At 36.6% G+C, this 18,202-nt stretch overlaps 1 protein-coding gene across 1 annotated transcript in view; it reads right to left on the reverse strand.

Annotated features, from left to right (window-relative positions):
- Positions 1-18,202, reverse strand: part of DOK6 (docking protein 6) — a 374,630-nt gene that overhangs the window by 229,095 nt on the left and 127,333 nt on the right. The window contains exon 3 of the mRNA XM_080822172.1: positions 9,731-9,845. Coding sequence (XP_080678298.1) covers positions 9,731-9,845 — 115 coding nt within the window. The remainder of the gene's footprint in view (positions 1-9,730; positions 9,846-18,202) is intronic.

The raw sequence follows: 18,202 nt of genomic DNA on the forward strand, positions 1-18,202 counted from the left end.
ATAGGCTGGCATCAAGCTGCCAGCCAAGCTGGTTTCTTCCGGAGGCTGTGAGGGAGAACTAGGCCACGCCTGTCCCCCCGTTTCCTGTCCTGTTGGCAACCCCTGGCGTTCCCTGGGTTTGGCTACTTCTTTCCATCTCTGCCTTCGTCTTCACACGACCCGACCCGCTTCTCTCTGTTTCCTCTGCATCTCCATAGCCAAATCTCACCCACTTTTCTCTAATAAAAACACCAGTCATTGGATGTAAAGCCAACCCTGATAAACTATGACCTCATCGTGACATGACCACGTCTGCAAACACCCTATTTCCAAGTAAAGTAAAAAGAGCTGGAACCGGAACATATCTTTCTGGGGAGCACAGTTCAACCCACCGCAAGCTCTTTTTATTAGATTACCCTGGTTTTTGCTTCTAGAGCATTTTGTATTAATACCTCTTCCTAATCTGTAGTGAATCTTTTACAAATACATGGCTATATAAGGGACAAGATTGGTTAAAAAGAAAAAATTCAGCCTCGAGACCTAAGGCACTATTGAATATTAATCATTTAAAATAATTCTAGAAAGCTTAAATAGAAAAATCTTATATATTTTTGTTAGTTTTTGAGTGATTTGTCACTTTAAGAAACATACTCAATTTTTAAATCCTAATTCAACATTTCAAATTAAAGGTTTTTTTTTTTCCCCACATAAAAATATTCAAATCGTTTTTCTGCTTCAAAGATTTCAAAAAGTCTGGCACCCAATTATAGATGGTTTGATTTCTTAGAAAAGAACAGTTCTGTATAACAGAGTGGCATATGGTACAATTTTAGAGTGATACATCAAAGGTAATATTCCTTATGTAAATCCTGAAAACAAAGCAAGAGTACATTTTCTTAATGTACAGGGATAAGGGATGACAGTGACACCTCCCTATCTATTTCCCAGCTGACACTCTCTGTTAATGGTTCATAAAACTTGAAAAGTATTTGGTAAATTCTTGCACAGATAGTAGCCAGTTCTAAGGTACTTTCTAGAACTTCATTGACTTTTTGGGGAAAACCTTGTTTGGCTCATAGAAGGGGCACGAGAGTTAGCAAGTGCTTCATTGTGTAAAATGATGGGCAGAGAATCACACGGAGGCAGCGGAAAGAGAGGGCAGCGTGTTAGACGTGAGGGTGCAGTGTGGCCAATAAGCTGTAGCTCGTTGCACTGTTCATGAAGTTCAAAGGCAGGGATCCAAAGGAGGACCGGGTCAAGCTGAAACAGCAAAATACTGGAATTGGGGCCTAAAGAGATACCCCAGGACTTGTACTAGATTTTATTCTCCAGACATTAATTTCCAGAGCTTTTCAGTCTTTAGTGAGTGATTAAATCAGGATACATGAGTATTATATGTGTTACATTTAATGGTCTACCCTTAAATTAATTGCACATGAGCTTATTCATTTTTTTTCACAGTGAATCAATTCCTCGTTGTTTCCAAGGCCCCAAATCAGAGAACCTCTTTCCGGTTTGGTGCACAGGCCACATTCATCCTGAGTGATAAGCGGCTCAGCCATGATTGTGGTGCCCAGGTAGGCACTATTCTCCATTAAATCTACAGACCATTTCAGTCACCTGTATTATACATTAGCATCTGGACAGTGCAAGGGGACGAAGTCATAAAATGCCACTCAAATCATTTCTGTCTCCTATTTGTTTATCATGCCAATTTTATAAAACCATGCCCAAATTTTACCAGATTAATTTAGTCTTTTTATGACAGCGTGCAACTTAAGGTTTGGTATTTTTATTCAATGTGAGTCTACAAAGAATATTAAAAATTTAGTTTCATTACACTGTCAGTGCTACACAGCATTTCACTTTCTCTAAAGAAATAGCTTCAAAATCCCAACACATTTCAGATCACACAAGGCCACTAGATGCTGTTTTTTTAAATGATTTCTTCCAAATCTCTTAGCAGGAGAGCTAAGAACCAGATGGTTATAAGCCAGCCATTCTATTCCACAGTGACTGAGTCAGCTAGAAATAGAAGTTGTTCCAACTTCATTCAAGTTGTCTTTTGTATTGAACAATCAGTAAACAGAAATGTCTCCCATTATCCCCAAAGTAAATGGACTGCTCATAAAAAGTGTTGGGCTGACATCACTTGAAACTGAAGTATTATGTTTATCCACAGACCATGTAACTCTGAGCAGCAGCAGTGAATATTTTTTTAACGTCACACACAAATTTGACTTCTTAAATGCGATAAATCAGATTTTGTCCTTTGTATGGATATATATCTACTGTTACTTTGGGTTCTATAAACCAAACTTCAACAATTTAAAGTCGTCTTTGACTATATGGCTGAACAATTATCAAAATCTGCCAGTTGTTTTACTGGCTTACTTCTACTAACTTAGCTTAATTACCACAAATGTGAGAAAAGTTGAACAATTGGGGTGAGTATCTCTATTATTTGAGGTTCCTTTTAGGGGCACCTGGGTGGCTTGTCGGTTAAGTGTCTGCCTTTGGCTCAGGCTGTGATCCCTGGGTCCTGGGACCGAGCCCTTTGTTGAAGCCCTGGCTTCTCCCTTTTCCTCTGCCCTTCTCCTGTTTGTGCGCATGCACACGCGCATGCTCTCTCTTTCTAATAAATAAATAAATCTTTTAAAAAAAACAGAACCTTTACATGAGGGACTTTTCCTTCATTTTTAAACATAAATTGAAATCTTCAAAAATTAAATAATCCATGCGATTCAAAAGGATTTTCTAATTGGAAAATAGAAATGCTTTTAAAAAGTCAAATAAAAAACACGTCTGGTAAAATCATACACACACTTTTTCTTCATTATAATATTCATGAATAATGATTGGACTTTATAGTGGGTTCTATTCACCTAACTGTCTAAATCTGTAACACAGAAGCATAAGTTCATTTATGTTTATAGGTTCTGTGCTAGAGGTGAGAGCCAAAACAGATTTTTTAATTGCCTATATAATAAAAGTGTTTATCAAAATAAAGACTTCAATGCATTGCTATTACCTTTCATTTTGAATTAAGGAATGATTTTTGACTGTGTATCTTTTGAACTTATTTGTGGGAGGAAAAATCATTTGAAGGAAGAGAAGCAAAAAAATATAGAAAATCCTCTAAAAAATGCTTTCTTAAAACAATCAGCAATAATAATGAAGACACAAATGTATTTTATTGACTAATACAAAAGGTTATGGGGAAAAGATGTTATTTTAAGAAGTAATGATCTCTTAGAAATAAGTATATTGATTTTGGGAAATATAATGTATACAAATTGATGACCAGGTATTTTGGGTACAAAGTAATACACAAAATTTTTTTAATTTTATTATAAATACATGCACACATTGGGATTTGGAATTTACTCAAATATTTTTCATTTTTAATATGGGGGAATTTATTCAATTCCTGAATATTCCACTACATATTTTGTATGGAAGAAACAATAAAATAACTTCATTGTATTATGGAATGCTTCAAATAATTATTTCAGAAATTAAGCAGCTTGTTCAGACTTTAAATACAAGTTGCCTTAAATTATTTGGAGATAAGTCTAAATTATTTAGAGGTGAGGTTTCATATAAGATATATCACATTCTAGTATGCTTCTAGTATGCTTCAGTTTATTGTGCTGAGCCAATGTCGAGTTTTTCACAAACTGAAGGCTCGTTGGCCACCCTGCATCAAACAAGCCTATTGACGTCGTTTTCCCAAGAGCATTGGCCCACTTTGTGTCCAGTGTCACATTTTGGTAATTCTGGCAGTATTTCAAACTTTTTTGTTAAAGAAGTTGATTCCAACCCTCATGGATAACGTGCAGGTGTGGTAGAAATAGCAAGAGAAGTAGAATCAGAAGTGGAGCCCGAAGATGTGACTGGATTGCTACAATCTCAGTAAACGTTTAATGGGTAAGGACTGATTTCTTATGGATGAGCAAAGAAAGTGGTTTATTGATACGGAATCTACTGCTGAAGATGCCACGGAGCTTGTTGAAATAACAGCAATGGATTTAGAAAACTCCCCATAAATGTAGTGATAAAGCAGAGCCAGGTTTGGAGAGAATTGAGCCCAATTTTGAAAGAAGTTCTACTGTGGGTAAAATGCTATCAAACAGCATTGCATGATGCAGAGAAATGGCTTGTGAAAGGAAGAGTCAATTAACATGGTCAACTTCATCATCTTCTTTCAAGAAACTGCCACCGGCAACCCAACCTTCATCAACTACCACCCTGATCAGTCCACACCGAGGCTAGATGCTCCAACAACAGAAAGATTATGACTCCCTGAAAGTTCGATGATGGTCGGCGTTTTTTACCAATGAAGTATTTTTAAATTAAAGTGTGTACATTTTTTTTAGTCATAATGCCATTGAACGTTTAATAGACTGCAGGGTAGTATAAACATAGCTTTTATTTACACTGGGAACCTACAAAATTCATTTGACTCACTTTATTACAATGTTCACTTTATTGTGGTGGTCTGGAACCAAAGCTGCAGTATTTCTAAGGTATTGCTAGACTGACATAGTTGAGATCTTTTTCCTTTTTTCTCTTTTCCTTAATGAAGGTAAGCAGAATCTATTAGGCAGATTCTAGGTTTCCAACATCTAAGCCATCTGCTCCTTCATTTTCTAGGCACTGACTTGAGATTGGAACATATTCAAAAAGAGGACCAATGGGTCTCTTTTCAAGTAACAGGCAAACTCCAGAAATTCTTAATTGTGTTCCACAATCTTCTAGTCATAGAGTTATTGCAGCAGACCTGGAAAACCATGGAAATGTACACACACACACACACACGCACACACACACACACACACACACACACAGCATAATGATCACTTACTCCCCCACACACCATCACAAAAACACAACAATCTGTTACTTGGCAATTTAAACAATTTTCCCCATGCTGCCAAATTAGCCTCTAAAAGTCATTTTTCAAAAAACTATCTCCTAGGAAAAGCTGAATGATAAATCTGTTATAACAAAACTTAAATACAAATTTTTACTCATTCATTACTTCATTAATTCAACAAATTTTGAGTTCAAAATTCGTGTTTGCTGGCTTTCTGAGGTGAGAAAGAAAATATGGGCATGTCTTCAGTGAGCGTAAATCTGACAGAGGTTGTGAACAGGGTATGTGAGGCCTGAGGTCAGGGTTCTGTGTGTGGAGAGCAGAGGTACTAAGAGGCAAGACATATGGTGCCAAATGGAAGCCAGTGGGGAAGTGGTTGGGAGATGTGTGTGTGCAGGTGTCATAGCAGGCTGGGGAGGAGCTCATTCAAGGAGTCCATGTTAGAAGAAGCACGTGTATGTACCCTTGCCCATGTTTCTTTGCGCTCATAAAACATACACAAGCTACAAAGGCACACAACTAGGATTATTTTCATTGTTTGTCCTTAACTGTTGTCAGTTTCTGTTTATCATCTTAGAATAAGCCAAACACTTTTTTCTTCCCGCAAGTCCCTCCCTACCCTGTCTTTTAACTTAAAAAATACATATTACAGATGGCCTTAGAGATAGTCTAGATGTATTTTTTATTGCAAGGTTTTTTGAGATAATTGTAGATTCACATGTAGTAGTAAGAAATATTACAGAGAAATTCTATCCAAACTTTGCCCACTTCCCCCCAAAGGTGATATTTTGCAAAATGATAGTATAATATCATAACCAAGATATTGACATTGATAGGATACTGATCTTACTCCGATTTCCACAGTTTTACTTGTACTTACTTGTATGTGTGACTTCTATACAGCTTGCCACCTGCATAAGTTTGTTTATGCACCATTACAATCAAGACAACTGTTCAATGTCAACACAAGTTCATATAACTTTTTTGGCCATATATCCCCCTGGGTCCCCAAACCCCCAATCCCATTCATCACCTCTGACAACTAAAGTGTTCTCCATCTCTAAAATTTATCATTTCACAGATGCTATGCAAATGGAATCACGAAATACATCTTTTGGGATTGGCTTTTTTAAAAATTTAATTTAATTTTTTCGGGGTTCCAAGATTCATTGCTTATGCACCACACCCAGTGCTCCATGCAGTACGTGCCCTCCTTAATACCCACCACCAGGCTCACCCAACCCCCCACCTCCATCCCCTCCAAAACCCTCAGTTTGTTTTTCAGAGTCCACAGTCTCTCATGGTTTGTCTCCCCCTCCAATTTCCCCTAACTCACTTCTCTTCCCCATCTCCCAATGTCCTCCGTGTGATTCCTTATGCTCCACAAATAAGTGAAACCATATGATAATTGACTCTCTCTGCTTGACTTATTTCACTCAGCATAATATCCTCCAGTCCTGTGCATGATGATACAAAAGTTGGGTATTCGTCCTTTCTGATGGCTGCATAATATTCCATTGTATATATGGACCACATCTTCTTATCCATTCATCTACTGAAGAGCATCTTGGCTCTTTTCACACTTTGGCAATTGTGGACATTGCTGCTATGAACACTGAGGTATATATGATCCTTCTTTTCCCTACATCAGTATCTTTGGGGTAAATACCCAGTAGTGCAATTGCAGGGTCATAGGGTAGCTCTATTTTTAATTTTTGAGGAACCTCCATTCTCGATTGGCTTTTTCCCCCTTGACATAATTCAGTCAAGATTCATCCAGGTTGCTGCTTTTATCAATAATTTGTTCCTTTTTTTGGCTGAGGACAATTTCATGGTGTGTGAGTATACCACAGTTTATTAAAAGACATCTGGGTTCTTTCCAGTTTGGGTCTATTATGAGCGAAAGCTATTATGAGTACTTTTTGTATGTGTGTATGTGTATGTATGAATATAAATTTCAATTTTTTTTCTGAGATAAATATCCAAGAATGCTATTGCTGGATTGTGTAATAATGACATGTTTAATTTTATAAGAGGCTGCTTACCACTTTCCAGAGTGTCTGTATCATTTTAAGTTTCAGTCAGCAACACATGAGGGATCTAGTTTCTCTGTGACCCCACAAGAATTTGGTGGTGTTACTTTTTAAAAAATTTTAGTTGTTCTGATAGGTGCATAGTGATATACTGTGGTTTTAATTTGCATTTCCCTGATGACTGACTGGCTTTAAAAAAACTGGATATGTTCAATCACACGTTCACATACACATAATTTCATGTAAGTAGGATAGTTTATGTGCTGGGTATTTTCTTCTGTTCATTTTCTTTTCTTTTGCTTTTTCACTATTGCATTTTTTCCCCAGCTTCCTTCTCCACCCACCTCCTTATTACTCCTTCTTACCCCAGGTAACTCTTGGTAAAACACATGCTATGTCTCTCGTCGTTTCTTTTACAAATGTGATTATTCAGTATACAGTTCTCTGTTGGTTTGTTTTGCTTGAAGTACTGAAATTCATAGAAATGTCTTCCAGTTAATTGGCTTAATTAGAATTCTTTCTAGGGATTGCATAATATTTGGTGACAACAATGCACCGTAATTTGTTCAAGTATTTTCTTGATAGCCATTCATTTGTTTCCAATTTTGTTGTCATTATACACAATTTGCATAAGCCTATGACCTCATGTGCTGGTATGTATGTTTCTACAGGATATTTTCCCAAAGACACTCACTGAGTCAAGGGGGTGCATACTTGTTTAATAGTAGTTGCCAGTTTTCTTGAAAAACATAATTGAGGCAATTCACATACTCACTAGCTATCATGAGAACACACTTTGACCTGCATTCGCATTAGAAATAAATGTGAGAGCTCCTTTTAATTTTGGCTTTAACTGTATTGCTGTTTTGATTTTCACATCTGTGACTGCTTTGCAGTTGGGAGTCTTTTTTCCAAATGATTTTGCCATTTTATCAGCAGACATGGGCTATTGATCTTAACATCAATCTAAAAAATATAATTTGCTAGAAGAAGTGCTCAAATTCCCTGTTCATGTGTTTCAAGTCCTTTCTTTTTTTCCATTGTCATGTGGCATGAAGTTAAGAAAATTTAATAAAATTGTGCCATTGTTTCTTAAACATTTTTACTACTAGCTTCAAGCAGACTGCTACATCTACACACACAAAAGTGATTTAAAAAACAAATAATCCAAATAAGTCATAATTCAAATGAATTGAAAACTCTGCCAGGAATTCAAATAAACACATTCTTTTATTTTTACATTTGGATCTAGCTTCAGCTTCACTGTCTTGAAATTCTTCTCTTGGAAATTAAGGCTATTTTGTTGTAGGGTAGGAGTCTTTGTTTCTCCAAAATCTTACATGACCCATGAAACCACCACCACCACAATAAATAAATAAATAAATAAATAAATAAATAAAATCTTACAATCTTAAGAAGCTTCCAGCGTTAGATATGTGGGGTACAACTCTGCATCTGCGTTTCAGAAACATAATTCAGTCTCATTCTTATCTGAAATAATAGACTCCAGTGTTGCGTACGTACCCACCACATGGCTCAGTATAATTTCAAAACTGTAAGGCAGTAGTGAAAATTGAAGTACACAAACAAGAGTGAAAATTATCCTTTATCTTTTTTGGAAAACCAATTTTCTGGTTGTTAGTTTTCATATGAGACATTATCTAAGAGCTCAGAGCAAAGTGAAGTGGTGAGACAGTTTTAAGACAGTGAACAAGAAAGCACCAGTACTTCTGGATGTTAACAAATGATACCAGCAAGGTTGGGACGCGTTCTGTTACAAAATGGAATGGCTATCACCAGTTAACAGACTTCCGTGCAGTACCAAAAGTCAATTTTAAATGATGAAATGAAGCCAGATGACGAGCGAAGAGAAGTATGGCAAAAGGGATGAGAGGCTTCCAAGGAAAAACATACTGGTAAATTCCAACTCAGTTTAGCAAAGCTAAGAAAAGTGTAGGTGAGGAGCTGTGAACAGTTTTATTTAGGCAAGGTGACATTATCAGTTTTAGAATAATAGAACCTGGTATTAATTACACCTATAAACTTTAACTATAAATCCAGAAGCTTTATTTTCTTTAAAAACAAAAAACAAGAAACAAAAAACAACCCAGTAAGGCTTCTACTAAAGACTTCACTATAATTTCAAATCCACATCTTTCAAACCCTTAGTGCTTTTCACTTCCATCCATTATAAAACGAATGCACCATTTCATTGAGCAAAATCTTTAAAAAGCTATAATAAGTCAGCTAATACATTGCATAGCACAGGGATTTCAAAATGAAAAACACTGCAGGTTCAAACTATAAGCTGCCATACGTCTCAGCAATGTCAGAGTGCTTTATGAGCTGGGATGCTAAAATTCAGTCTGAAATGTATTTACTCGTAGTACTGAGAACCCATGAAAGCAACCAATTGCTCAGAGTTCGGTTTTGGGATGTCTGGGCACTTCCGCCGTGCTTTGCCCCACACCTCTGCGTGGAGGTGTTATTATTCTCCCACCAAATGCCTACAGCTGCACCCGGCAGGAACCAGAATCCAAGCCACAAGCTCACCCTAACAATATCTCCCAGGCACTGTTTACTTAATTCTTCAAGCTTGAATAGAAACCTCAAGAGTCCTCCGACCACCTGGGAGTAAAATCCAGACACAGACAGATAATAAACAAGCACCCCAAACATCTGTAGAAATCAATATGTTGAGCTTCTCCCTACAGTCTTCCATGGCACAGTCTTATCACAATAAGCCTCCCTATTCAGGGGTATGACTTAATCCATCTGGGCCATTGTCTCTGAAGTAGTTCAATTTCCACAAGCTGTAGACCGGGCTATAATTGCTTACCTGACTCACAGGCAAATGTCTTTGACGTTTCATCATGAAAGATAATTGCCACGGCATGCTTCTTTGTCTCTCGAGGCAGTCTGGTTATATTTTTGATGTTGTGCAGTTCCGTTACCTTGAAAGAAAAATATTTTTCACTTAGTGTTATAGGAGACGCTGTGTACCGGCGTGCTGAAACAAAATGATCAGGTATTCCTCTCTTAAACCGCTTCCCACTGAGTATTTATACCCTCTTCCCATTAAATGTAGCCAAATACAAGCGAGAATGCAACAAGTATGTCTTCTCCTCTGCCCTCAGTTTTGGTCCTTGTTTGCTGAATTTTGATATAGTCTAAAAATTATGTAGAATAACCTCCATGAAAGCAAGGACTCTGTGTTTTTATGAAAATTGTATCTTCTGCCAATAAGAGTAAGGGTGGACCCAGAAGATTCTCGTTACTCTTTTCTTAAATTCTCATTGGATTCAGTATCTCTCTTCTCTCCTAACTCCCATCCATTGTGCACGTTTTTGGTGGGATGAGAGTCACAATGCAATGGACACCAGCTGACTGGTCAAAAAAGTGGCTAGAAAATTTGGGGTCATAAATATAAGCCATGGACCTGCTTCCCAGAAAAATGTACATAGTGTTCATAAGCCCATGTACCCACTACTACCTCACCCCGCACTCTCACCAAGGCCCATCCATGATTCATGCACCCAGGTTAGCAATTCTTCCATCATTTGGCAATTAAAAAGTATTTCATAAACTTACTTATTCTAGCTCCAAACTGTCTATGGGAACAAGTTCCTCTGCTATAACTTGTGCACCGTTTCTTTTTCTCCACAGTCCAGAGAGATGGGCAAATGTCTACTCTCTCAACTACACCGCAAACTCAGTGCAATAATACCATTGCACGAATGAATTTTTCTTAAATCTACTTGTCAACATGCTGAATGTTATTTCTTCTGACAAAAAGGTTTGACAGGTTCGCTCTCATTTTCACTTAGTTCAAAGACTTAAAAATCTCTCTTGAGGTTTCTTTTTGGACTCATGTGTCGATTAAAACTGTGTTGTTTAATCTCCACACATTTGGGGATTTTCCAGCTACCTTGCCATCATTGATTTCCAGTTTAATTCCGTTGTGGTCTCATTGCAGATATTGTACGATTTCTATTCTTTTATATTTGTGTAGATATGTTTCGTGGCCCAGAATGTGGTGTATCTTTGTTGAACATTCCACGCAAGTTGGAAGAATGTGTTCTGTTGTTTGTTGATGTAGTCTATAGATGTCCACTACGTCCGGTTAACTGACGGTGCTGTCGCGTTCAACAGGGTCCTTACTGATTTTCTGCCTGCTGGACCTGTCCATTTGTGAGGAAGGGGTACTGAAGACTCCACCTATGATAGTGGATGCATCTATTTCTCTTTGTTGTTCTATCAATTTTTGACTCATGTGGTTTGATGCTCTGTTTTCGGTGCACACACACACTAAAGATTGTTACGGCTTCTTGTAGGATTGACCAATGTATCAATATGTAATGACTATCTTTATCCCTAATAATCTTCCTTGCTTTGAAGTCTTCTTTGTCTGAAATTAAAATAGTTACCCCCTTTTAAAATTAATGTTAGTGTTATATTTTTAATGAATTTTCAAATTATATTTTTTGATTAATATTATCATGGTATATTTTTCAATATCCATTTACTGTTAATCTTTGTATTTTTATTTATTTATTTATGTATTTATATTTAGAGCGGGTTTCTTTTTCAAAACATATAGTTGGATCTTGTTTTTGGATCCACTCTGATAATCTCTTTTTAGACTGATGATGTTCGAAGTGATTGTTGATAAAGCTGTATTAGTATCTGCCATATTTGTTACCGTTTCCTGTCTGTTGCCCTTGTCTTTTGTTCTTATTTTGTCTTCTACTCTTTTTCTGCATTGTATTATTCTAATTGTGCATTTTATATGGTTCTAACTTTTCTCCTTTCTTGTAATTTTTTTCTTCATAGCCGGACATGATGTGTTGGGTCAAAAGAATTGCCATAATGAGGCCCCTACTGGCACGGCAATGAGGTGTAGGGGGAGGGGAAGCATTCTCTAGTCCTAGGATGAGGTCTGCGTTTTGGACTTTACAAGTGTTTCTCAGTGCTCCCCACCTGAGGTCGGAGAGGATGGCTAGCATGGGCAGGAACTGGGTATTTCCCTTGTCTTGACAAGAGTACCAGTTTTGACTTGCTTGATGCATGACCAATGTTTGTCTCCTTATGGCACATGCTCTAACTGCAAATGGAGAATTTTGCTGAAGGGAAAAACTTAAGTCCATTCATGACTTGAAATGCTATCCCAGAAACACTATCAGTTGCCAACTAGTATTCTACGTGGAGAAAAAGGTATAGATATATTTCATATATTTTTAAAATTTGAGTCCTCCATTTTTGAAGATGATAGCCCCGATATTGATGAGGACATGATAGTATCAAAATAGGTAAAAGTATCAATTCGTGATCAAAAACTATACCCATGTCATGGAAAATAATGTCTATAAAGTATAACTATGTGGCTACTTTTTTAAAAAAATTATTTATTTAGAGGCGCCTGGGTGGCTCAGTGGGTTAAGTCTCTGCCTTCGGCTCGGGTCATGATCTCAGGGTCCTGGGATCGAGCCCCGCGTCGGGCTCTCTGCTCAGCAGGGAGCCTGCTTCCCTTCCTCTCTCTCTCTGCCTGCCTCTCTGCCTGCTTGTGATCTCTCTCTCTCTCTGTCCAATAAATAAATAAAATATTTTTTTAAAAAATTATTTATTTATTTATTTATTTGACAGACAGAGATCACAAGTAGGCAGAGAGGCAGGCAGAGAGAGAGGGGGAAGCAGGCTCCCCGCTGAGCAGACAGCTGGATGTGGGGCTCGATCCCAAGACCCTGAGATCATGACCCGAGCCGAAGGCAGAGGCTTTAACCCACTGAGCCACCCAGGTGCCCCATATGTGGCTACTTTTTAAAGAGGCTGGTGTTCTCTGTCACATTCCTTTCTAAAATCTGTGGTTTTAGTTTAGACTTTAGAAGTCTAGGGAAACCTAGACTTTCAGCCTCATAAAATAACAAACCCACTACTGGGGGTTGCTGTGTAAGCTGTCCAGAGGAGCCCTTTTATTCTCTGTCACAATGAATTTACAGTTCTGTCTCAATACTGAGAAGCTAATTTTATTTTATTTCTTTTTTTTAAGATTTTATTTATTTTTTTTGACAGAGACAGAGACAGTGAGAGAGGGAACACAAACAGGAGGAGTGGGAGAGGGAGAATCAGGCTTCCTGCTGAGCAGGGAGCCCAACATGGGGCTGAATCCCAGGACCCGGGGATCACAACCTGAGTAGAAGGCAGACGCTTAACCACTGAGCCACCCAGGCACCCCAGAGAGAAGCTAATTTTAATATATCCTTCTTTTGATATTTATTTTTCTCTTACTTGTAATTATCTCATTAAGATTAACATGCAAAATTAAAATTGTAAGATGAGTGGTTTTAAGCAAAATAATCTACAAAATGTTTGTTTCATATTTATGCGTATATCCAAATACATGTACACATGCATATAATATATATGCTTTTTTTTTAAAAGATTTTATTTATTTATTTGTCAGACAGAGATCACAAGTAGGCAGAGAGGCAGCCAGAGAGAGAGGAGGAAGCAGGCTCCCCGCCGGGCAGAGAGCCCGATGCGGTGCTCAATCCCAGGATCCCCGGACCACGACCCGAGCTGAAGGCAGAGGCCTCAACCCACTAAGCCACCCAGGCGCCCCTCTTTTTGTATCTATTTACATATCTACATATCTGAAAATACTCATTTCCTTTTCCAGGAAAGAAAAATTAGACATCAATATCCTACAGTTTCTGAGGATTAATACCTTGGAGAGAAAGATGAGAGTTCTTTTTTTTGGAAAAATGATTCACATATCATATTTAAAGTACCTAAAAGCGTATTCTCAAATAAAGTTAAACTTTTGAATTTTTAAATGATTTGACAAGTGACTCACATAATATTTAAGCTGAATTTTGTTCTAACATAGCACAATGAAGTTATATTTGAAGAAGAGATATTATTCTCAAGTGTTATAAATTTTAGCTAAACAAAGGATCTTGCCAGAATTTAGCAGAGTCTGAAAGCAATGAAGATTATGTGTTGCCCAAGAATTCATGCAATTTATGGCAGGTGAGCATGAAGTGATATACTTTCTAAGCTACATCATGTGTAACACCCAGTTGTACAAAACAATATCATAAAAGCATTTATTATTCTCCTCAAGAGCCATTCCCAAGTATTTTATTTACAAATATAAAAGAATATTAGAACAGATACTGTGGGTCCCATCTTTTTTGTTCTCTCATGGCAAAAATCAACAAAACAAATTAATGGGTAGTTTAGCAAAATGCAGCAAGCACTAGGGATTTTCTAACTTCTGTGCCTTAGGCAATCTGTCAGATGATGCAGTGTGAACACCGTGTTTGCTCTTCTGTAAAATTTACATTTGGAAATGCAGACAACCTCTTCAAGCAGACATTGTTACACTGGTTTCCAGAACAGTGCAAGACTCTTTGTTGCTGATCAGTAGTGTGATGCTATGCACTCCAGTCTGTGCTCTAACATTAAAGAGATGCCAGGAAGGCAAATACTCATGAGGGGGACAAAATTCTACTTCTCACGTTGTCTTGGTTAGGACGTTCAAGTGTTACACTAAATTATAAAATGTTATCATATCGTACCGGAAGTTGTTTTAAGAAGGTTATCTCCAGAACTGCTCTTCTTTAATTCAAAATACATTTAAAAAAGTATTGTGAATCACATCAACTTAGGTCAAGATCCAACATATTTGAATCTCTTCCCTTCAATTTTCCCTCTCAGTATTCTGTGGATTTACTACCCGGGAAGGAACTCTGTATTATCTTAGATGAATGAAAGAAATTCATTCACTAAAATGAATATTTTAAAGTATTTTTAAATTTTCAAAATAAAAATGTCTGTATTAGTCTAAAACCTGTCAATGGGACATAAAAATAATCAACATTTATTAAAATTCTGAAATCCTGGAGCATTTCAATAATATGTATCAATATATTTATTTCTAAATCCTGATTATTCACATGGCTATAAAAGCACAAAATTCAGTCAAAGTTTAACAAAAGAGATAGTTACTTTAAATAAATATGAAATGAGCAGAATTTAATCTGAGGGAAATTACTTTCAAAAGATTCAGGCTGTTCAGGTCTAAGTCAATAAATGCCATGGTCAGTAATGTAAAGGTCTTATTAAGGATTACAATTAAAACCCACCTATAAGCATACTTAAATGGCGACTTTGCTAACTGGTGCTATTTAATTTTCATTCCGAGGAGTAATCCCTAAGGAATTCCTGGTGATAAAGTCAAGAGTTCAAAGATGGAACACATAACCATTTTCTGTAGGACTTCATAATTTAGTTGGAGTGATAAGATCATAAACAACAGTGATAAACCCTATGAAACAATTAAAAACAGATCTAAAGGAGCGTAGAGGAACAACATCTGTATTTCTACAACCAGTTTGTAGACAGGGCACCTGGATTTTAAAGTTGTCTCTCTATACAGAGACACCTCCCAAGACTTGCTCCCCTGTCCTACTCTGCTCACGTGGGTTGTATCTATCAATGATCACCGTGAGAAAAATTAAAACATAAATTATTAAATGTTTATTTGTGTGTGTAAAAATAGTCCTAAACTCACTGCATGATAACACACATAATATTTTAGAGTAAAAAATTCCCCAAATAGGTGAAGAATGGCAATGTTTTCACATTCTTGCAAAACTCTTAATGTCTGGCCTCACAGAAGACAGTTTGAAACTCATACCTGCTTCTGAATTCAGTCTGATGCAATACATTGTTTTGATCAAGCATATACAGAAAACAAGGCCTCACCCAGACATGAGGTCGTAAAAGGGAAGAATAACTTAAGAGCATTTGAGCCAATTGTGGATATTTGTCTTTGATTCTATCTCCAAACTTGACCAATGCTTTCTTAAAGGTTATTGTCATGCAGAGTCACGTCATATGTTTTTACACTCTGTTGCATTAAAATCCACAGAACTATTTTCAACCTTCGTCATTGGGAAAATATCGGTGTGCTGAGTTATGAAGATCTTACATTGCCATATTTCATTACTAATATAAAAATATTCATTAATATCAACCTTGATTTCCAGAGAAAAATCGGTAAGTTCTGAGAAGCTGACAAGCTCCAGAATGCAGACACAGGGTTCCCCAATTTTCACTTGAAACCTTAAATTTTAGCATTGCTGATAAATATTGTCAGTTGTTTTCTTTAAAGATGGGTTCATTTTTGAGAAAACGTCTGACACCCAAATCTAAATGACCACAGTTTCTCAATGACTATCTTTAAAACAGGTGTTCTTTGAAAAGAAATGAACCATTTTGCTGTAACTTCAACAATCCTGCCACTCCTCCTACTGGGGATAACCACTGCACATCCGTATGTAGCAGAAGTGTTTTTTAGGAGTTCTCGCCATTTTTTCCCGACAGAATATTAAAAAGATGTACTTAAGCACCTAGATTTCATAAAAGTAATCACTTTACTCTCTCATCAAGCCATTCTTAAGTAAAATAAAAATAAAATTAGCATACATATTTGTATATTTATTTATATGGGCGAGTCCATGGTGTTAAGAATACAATGATTTTGTATTTACTTTTCTCACTTAATTTATTTTTGCTTTCGTTGCCTGAGGTTTTGGTGTCATTTTAAAACAAAACAAAGCAAAACAGAAAACAAAACAAAACAAAACAAAAAAGTCATTTCCCAGAACAATGTCAAGTAACTTTCCCCTGTGTTTTCTTCTAGGGATTTTATGGTTTCAGGTTTTACATTTAAGTTTTTAATCCATTTTGAGTTGATTTTTGTATATGGTGTAAGAGTTCAGTTTCATCTCTTTGCATGTGTACATAAAAATATATTTGTTTTTCTGGGCTCTCTATTCTATTGGCCTATGTGCCTGTCTCTATGCCGTTTAATTACTACAGCTTTCAATTACTATATTTTCCAAAATAACTGGAAATGAACAAGTATGATGTCTAAAGTTTTGTTCTTCTTTCTCAAGAGTGCTTTAGCTATTCAGGGTTTTTGTGATTCCATATAAATTTTAGAACTGTTTCTTTTCTGCTTCTGTGAAAAATGTCATTGAAATTTTGACAGGGATTGTATTGAGTCTATATATCACTTTGGGTGGTATATGCATCTTAACAATATGAATTCTTCCAATCTATGAACACAAGATATTTCCATCTGTATCTTCTTTGATTTCTTTCATCAGTGATTTATAGTTTTCAGTGACAGATCTTTCACCTCCCGGGTTAAAACTTATTTCTAAGTGTTTTATTCTTTTTTTTTTTTTTCTTTGCTGCTATTAGAAATGGGATTGTTTTCTTGATTTCCTTTTTGGAATGATCACTGTTTGTATAATGAAAGGCAACTAATTTTTGTATGCTGATTTTGTACTCTCCAACTTTACTCAATTCATTTATTAGTTTTAAGATTTTTTTATTTTTTATTTATTTATTTTTTAAAAGATTTTATTTATTTATATGGAAGACAGAGATCACAAGCAGGCAGAGAGGCAGGCAGAGAGACAGGAGGAAGCAAACTCCCCGCTGAGCAGAGAGCCTGATGCGGGACTCGGTCCCAGGACTCTGGGATCGTGACCTGGGCTGGAGGCAGAGGCTTTAACCCACTGAGCCGCCCAGGCGCCCCAGTTTTAAGATTTTTTTAATAGAGTCTATAGGATTTTCTAGATTTAAGATCATGTCATCAGCAAACGGAAATAATTTTACTTCTTTCTTTCTTTCTGATTTTAATGCGTTTTTTGGTCTAACTGCTTTTTCTAGTACTTTGTAATATGCAGAATAGTAGAATAGAAGTGGTGAGAGGAGGCATCCCAGTTTTGAACTAGATCCTAGAGTTAAAGTTTTCAGTTTCCCCCCACTGATTATGATGTTAGGTGTGAGCTTTTCATAAACATCTTTATTTTGTTAAAGAAATTTCCTTCTATACATATTTAGTTGAGAGGTTTTTTTAAAATCATGATTGGATGTTAAACTTTGTCAGAGGCTTTTTCTGCATCTATTGAGATGACTGTGTATTTTTTTATCTTTCATTCCATTAATGCGGTGTAGCACACTGATTGACTTGCATATATTAAACCAACTTTGCATCCCAGGAATAAATCCCACCTGGACATGGTATGTGGTCTTTTTGATGTGTTGTTGAATTTGGTTTGTTAGGTTATGGAGGATTTTTGCATCTACATTCATCAGAGATATTAGCTTGTAGTTTTCTTTCTTTGTGGTGTCTCTGTCTGGCTTTGGGATCATAGTAATGTCGGACTTATAAAGTGCGTTTGGAAGTATTTTTTTTACTTATATTTTAATTTTTTATTTGTATTATTTT

This window comes from Martes martes (genome assembly GCF_963455335.1).
Source record: "Martes martes genome assembly, chromosome: 13".
Taxonomy (NCBI): domain Eukaryota; kingdom Metazoa; phylum Chordata; class Mammalia; order Carnivora; family Mustelidae; genus Martes; species Martes martes.